This window comes from Manihot esculenta, chromosome 16 (genome assembly GCF_001659605.2).
Source record: "Manihot esculenta cultivar AM560-2 chromosome 16, M.esculenta_v8, whole genome shotgun sequence".
Taxonomy (NCBI): Eukaryota; Viridiplantae; Streptophyta; class Magnoliopsida; order Malpighiales; family Euphorbiaceae; genus Manihot; species Manihot esculenta.
In genome coordinates, this window is record NC_035176.2 from 27,094,454 (window position 1) to 27,100,312 (window position 5,859).

The window sequence follows — 5,859 nt, forward strand, 5'->3', positions numbered from 1 at the left end:
TTTCAAAGTTACTTTAGAATTGAATTCTAATTGCATTGTCAAATTTTTTTATGCATGTGTTTGAATTTTACCAAATGTAGTTCACAATAATAATATTTCTTTTCATCACATCCTCAATTACCGATATGATGAAAATGTATTAAGCCATTAAATTTTAACTAAGTATGTTTGGATAGGTAGATATTCCAAACATGAAGCACTTTTGATATGGATGATGGCTGAATACATGTACTGATTGCTAAAATTTCTCATTAATAGCCTTACCAACCTGGTTATACTGCCCTGTCACTTTCCCCTCCAATAGAAGATACTGCAATTGATATCAGGCAAGTTCAAATTTACTTATATTTAGTTCCAAAATTAATGACGTTATCAGATTATCATTTAGATTTGACTTTGAAATTCAGTAATGTCTACACATGATATAATTACTGCATATTTTATATATAATGCATAATTTAATTGTTGGTTTTCAGGCTCTGTTCGAAGATAGGGTTTATAAGTTTTTTTTTTTCATATCAGCATCTTTATTGTAGTTAATATGACTGCTGAAAGAAGTTGGATGTATGTCCGTCTCAGAGATTGTTTACTGAATCCCAGATATTTGAAGGGTATTAATGAATTTATAGAGAAGGCTAAGAACTGCCCAGAATATTTAAATGGCGATCAGATTCGTTGTCCATGCAATCGATTTAAGTGTCAGAACCGTAGCTTTCAAGATGAAAATACAGTTAAATATCATTTAATGAAGCATGGTTTTATGCAAAATTACCTTGTTTGGTATTTGCACGGTGAAACTGAAGTGCATGCCGGATCTGGTGATACACTATTAGACATGTCTTATGGTTCTGACAGTGTTAATCACCCAAATTTCAATCGGTTTGAGGACATGGTCATGGATGCAACAAGCTGTCATGTAATACATAATGATACATATGAGATGCTAAACTCCGCTGCACAGAAACTGTATGATATGTTAAATGCATCTAAGCAAGAACTATGGCTTGGATGTGAAACTCACTCTCAGTTATCGGTTGTTTCACGTTTACTAAATCTGAAGGCATAACATCATTTCTCAGAACGGTGTTTTGATCAGATTTGTGAACTTATAAAGGAGATGTTACCGAGTGACAATGTCATGACGGACAGCTTTTACTCAACAAAGAGACTAGTCCAAGGATTGGGGCTTCTTGTACAAAAGATACATTGTTATGTTAATGGTTGTATGATTTATTGGAAAAATGATCAAGAACTTACCAGATGCAAGTTTTGTGACCATGAAAGGTTCAAACGCCTCAAGCACACTATGGAGAAAGGGAAGAGTCTAATAGCATATAAAAAAATGTATTACTTCCCCATTACACCACGTTTGCAACGACTTTATGCATCGTGTGTTACAGCTAAGTATATGACTTGGCACAATGACCATGCAAATGATGATGGGGTGATGCGTCATTGTTCAGATGCTCCTGCTTGGAAGCATTTCAATCAAACTCATCCAACCTTTGCAATGGAGGCCCGAAATGTAAGACTCGGCCTTTGCACTGATGGATTTCAACCATTCGGTCAATCTGGGCAACAATATTCCTCATGGCCAGTAATATTGCCACCAGGTATGTGTATGAAAGATGAGTACATGTTCCTGACAATTATCATACCTGGTCCCAAGAATCCAAAAGAGAAGCTTGATGTGTACATGCAACCATTAGTGAAGGAATTGAAAGAACTTTGGAAAATTGGTGTGAATACTTACGATGCTTTCCAGCAGAACAATTTTACTATGCGTGCTGCTTTACTTTGGACTATTAGTGACTTCCCTGCTTATTCAATGCTTTCAGGGTGGAGCACAGTAGGACGCACTGCATGTCCCTACTATATTGAAAACATAGATGCATTTACATTAAAAGGGGGGGAACAAATATGGTTTGACAGTCATCGGAAGTTTTTGCCCGACGACCATGCTTTCCGTCGAAATAAGATATCTTTTATTAAAAACCGAACTGTCTCCAAATCATCGCCGACAATTAGAACTGGGGAATACTTGCTAAAATGTAATACCCGGCTAGACTCCGGTATCGGAATTCCTACCGTCCGGTGGAATCTCGGATGTCGAACACCTCTAGAAGGGTAAAACCATGTTTTCATGAAATGTTTTAGTGTTTTTGATGATTTTAAGTAAAGAGGAAATGAGTTTTTGAATAAAAACAACCTTGGAGGAAAACCCAGGTTCGGCCGCCGAACATGCAGGCACTTCGGGTGTGCCTTAGGCCCCCGAAGGCATAGGTTGAGGAAAGTCCAGGTTCGGCCGCCGAACCTCAAGTTCGGCCGCCGAACATGGCATGCATGCCGAGGCACGTTCGGCCCCCGAACGTGGCCTGGCCAGCCACTATAAAAGGGTCCCTTAGCCGAAAACGGGCGAGTTTTTCTCCCCATTGTCGGCCAAGGTGAGCTCTCCGCCGTTCCTCACCAATCCTTGAGTTTTTCCTTCAAATCTTTCAAGATTTTCACAAGTTTTTGCTTTTTTTTGAAGATTTTCGAGTTTAAAGCAAGTTTTGGAGCTTTGAGGTTCAAGAACTCAAAATCTCCCACCTCCGAGTTTAGGACGTCTCTCTCTCGATCTTCAAGAGGTAAGAGTCGATCTTAAGCTCATTTCATGTTTAAAGTAAGTTTTATGCAAGATCTATGGGGTAGAATGCATGTTTAGCTCATAGTTAGGTTTTTGAGTTAATGTTATGTTTTGAGCAATGTATGTTGGATTTGTGTTGTTGTTGTGTGTTGTAGTTGGGGTTTAAGTTAGTTTGAAGCCCCTAGGAGCCAATGTATGTATATTTGCATGATTCGGATGAGTTATATGCATGTTGGAATGGAAAGGAGAGGTTTTTGTGCAAAGGGAGCCAAGTTTCTGCCCTTTGGCAGAAACCAGGTTTGGCAGCCGAAGGAACTTTCCGCCGCCGAACATGGCTGGGGAGGCAGGCCTTTCGGCTGCCGAAGTTGCCCCCGAAAAAAGACTTTCGTCTCTGTCTGGGACTTTCGGCCGCCGAAGGTGCCACCGAACCTGCCTGGGTTTCGGCTCTGGAGGGACTTTCGGCCGCCGAAGGTGCCGCCGAACCTGCCCTGTTCTGCCTTCCTTTGCATGTTTTTGCATGATTGTTTTGAGGTGTTTTTGGGGGTTTTTGGGGGATGTTTTTAGAGTTATGTTCTAGTTGTTTGGTCCCTCATTTGAGTCCACCTGTGTAGGTTCGGACCCGAGGAACCGAGGACCCCAGCAGTGAGTTAGCTGCATCAGTCTTTGTCAGAGCTAGCCAGAGGTGAGTAGAATAAACCTTTATATTTTTTTTTTAAAGCAAATGAATTACACAGTTGAGCATGTTCATGCATCATGAATGCCATGTGATCAATTAGGTTGTTTGCATTAGAATTCACGAATATGTCACATTGCATTTATGACGTTGATGTGGATTGGTTATTGGATGACCCTTTAGTCCTCATATGATATGATGATGCTACGGCATGAGATGGTATGGAAGTCCAGGTTGTACCCATTCTACGTCCCTGGCACTATGTAAGAGAAAGTCCAGGTTGTACCCATTCTACGTCCCTGGCACATTGGTATGTATGATATGTTATGTTAAGAGAAAGACCGGTTGTACCCATTCTACGTCCCGGCACTTTGGAATGTAGAGGACTATAGGTGACAATACCATCCGAGATGTGATTTGTTGTGATGTGTTGCATTACATGATGGCATGAGATTTAAATGTTGTTTTCTACTATTCTGCTCACTGGGCTCTAGTAGCTCACCCCTTTTCCCTAATCCCCCAGGATTGCAGGTACGGGCTAGACAGAGAAGTCAAGAAGAGTAAAGTCTTATGTTTGTAATAGTTAGAAAGTGGACATGATAAATTGTATAATGATGTAAAGTTGAATAGTCATGTTATGTATATTGATATTGAGGATTAGAGGTTGTGCTTGACCCTATGGATGTTGTTATCCCTTTTTAAATACATGATCTTAGATGTTTTATGATATAGATATTAACCAACTCAACTTAAGATGTATATCGCCCACTGGGGCATTGATGAGATCCCACAGAGGGGTCAAGTTTATGATTATGATTATGTTTAGTGCATGCACAGGTTGAGTTTGGTGTATGAGGAATGAATGAAAGAAAAGTTTTTAATTTTTATGTATGTTGTTGATCATGTATGGGATTAAACAGGTTTACAGGTTACATGTCAGGCTTGCTACGGGTCCCGGCGGCCTTAAGCTGATCTGGATCCTAGCGCCGATAGCGGTCCGAATTTTGGGTCATTACAAAAAGAAATTGAGCAAATTGGGTTGATGCGGATAATAGACATTGACAGTCATGAAATAAATGGTCGGCTTTTAAAGACAACTGGTTGGCGTAAGCGGAGCATACTGTGGGATTTGCCATATTGGTCAACAAATATGATTCGCCACAATCTTGATGTAATGCACATTGAAAAGAATGTGTTTGAAAATATTTTTAATACAGTGATGAATGTTGAGGGGAAGACGAAAGACAATATAAAATCAAGGAAAAATTTAAATGAAATATGTAGGAGACTAGAATTGAAGAAAGACCCAATTAGCGGAAAATATCCAAAAGCGAGTTATTGTTTGGATAAGCAATCAAAGATTATACTGTGTGATTGGCTTAAAACACTGAAATTCCTTGATGGATATGTTTCCAATCTAGGGAGATGTGTTGATAGTCGGAAGCTAAGACTTTTTGGTATGAAAAGCCACGACTGTCATGTTTTCATGCAACAAATTCTTTCTATAGCTCTCAGAGAATTATTACCGAATAATGTTTGGCAACCAATTGTAATACCCGGCTAGACTCCGGTATCGGAATTCCTGCCGTCCGGTGGAATTTCGGATGTCGGAGACCTCTAGAAGGGTAAAACCATGCTTTCATGAAATGTTTTAATGTTTTTGATGATTTTAAGTAAAAAGGAAATGAGTTTTTGCATGAAAACAACTTTGGAGGAAAACTCAGGTTCGGCCGCCGAAACTCAAAGTTCGGCCGCCGAACATGCATGCATTTCGGGTGAGCCTTAGGCCCCCGAAGGCATAAGTGAGGGAAGCCCAGGTTCGGCCGCCGAACCTCAAGTTCGGCCGCCGAACATGGCATGCATGCGGAGGCACGTTCGGCTCCCGAATGTGGCCTGGCTAGCCACTATAAAAGAGCCCCTTAGCCGAAATGGGCGAGCTTTCTCCCCATTTTCGGCCAAGGTTAGCCCTTCCGCCGTTCCTCACCATCCTTGAGTTCTTTCCTTCAAATCTTTCACGATTTTCACAAGTTTTCATCTTGTTTTGAAGATTTTCAAGTTTTGAGCAAGTTTTGAAGCTTTGAGGTTCAAGAACTCAAATCTCTCCCACCTTCGAGCTAGGGTCGTTTTCCTCTCGATCTCCAAGAGGTAAGGGGCGATCTTGAGCTCTCTATATGTTTTTAGCAAGTTTTAAGTTGATTCTTGAAGTAGAAATGCATGTGTAGGATTTTATGAGTTCGTGGGTTTATGTTGGTTTATGAACAATGTGTGTTGGTTTGTGTTGTTTGATGTGTTGTAGTTGGGGTTTAAGGTAGTTTGAAGCCCCTAGGAGCTTATATGCTTGAGTATGTGTGTTGTAGAATAGGTTTATGCATGATTGGAAGTTTTGGAGGCAAATGTTCATTGAGGAGCCAAGTTTCTGCCCTTTGGCAGAAACCAGGTTCGGCAGCCGAAGGACTTTCGGCCGTCGAACATGGCTGGGGAGGCAAGCCTTTCGACTGCCGAAGTTGCCCCCGAAAAGAGACTTTCGTCTCTGTCTGGGACTTTTGGCCGCCGAAGGTGC

The 5,859-nt window shown here is 40.9% G+C and overlaps 1 protein-coding gene across 1 annotated transcript; it reads left to right on the plus strand.

Moving 5' to 3' along the window:
* The first annotated feature begins 1,117 nt into the window (after positions 1–1,117).
* LOC122722094 lies at positions 1,118–4,863 on the plus strand. The gene is made up of 2 exons (XM_043951753.1): positions 1,118–2,051; positions 4,355–4,863. Exons 1-2 carry the CDS (start codon positions 1,118–1,120, stop codon positions 4,861–4,863), a joined length of 1,443 nt encoding a protein of 480 aa, XP_043807688.1.
* Positions 4,864–5,859: the final 996 nt, after the last annotated feature.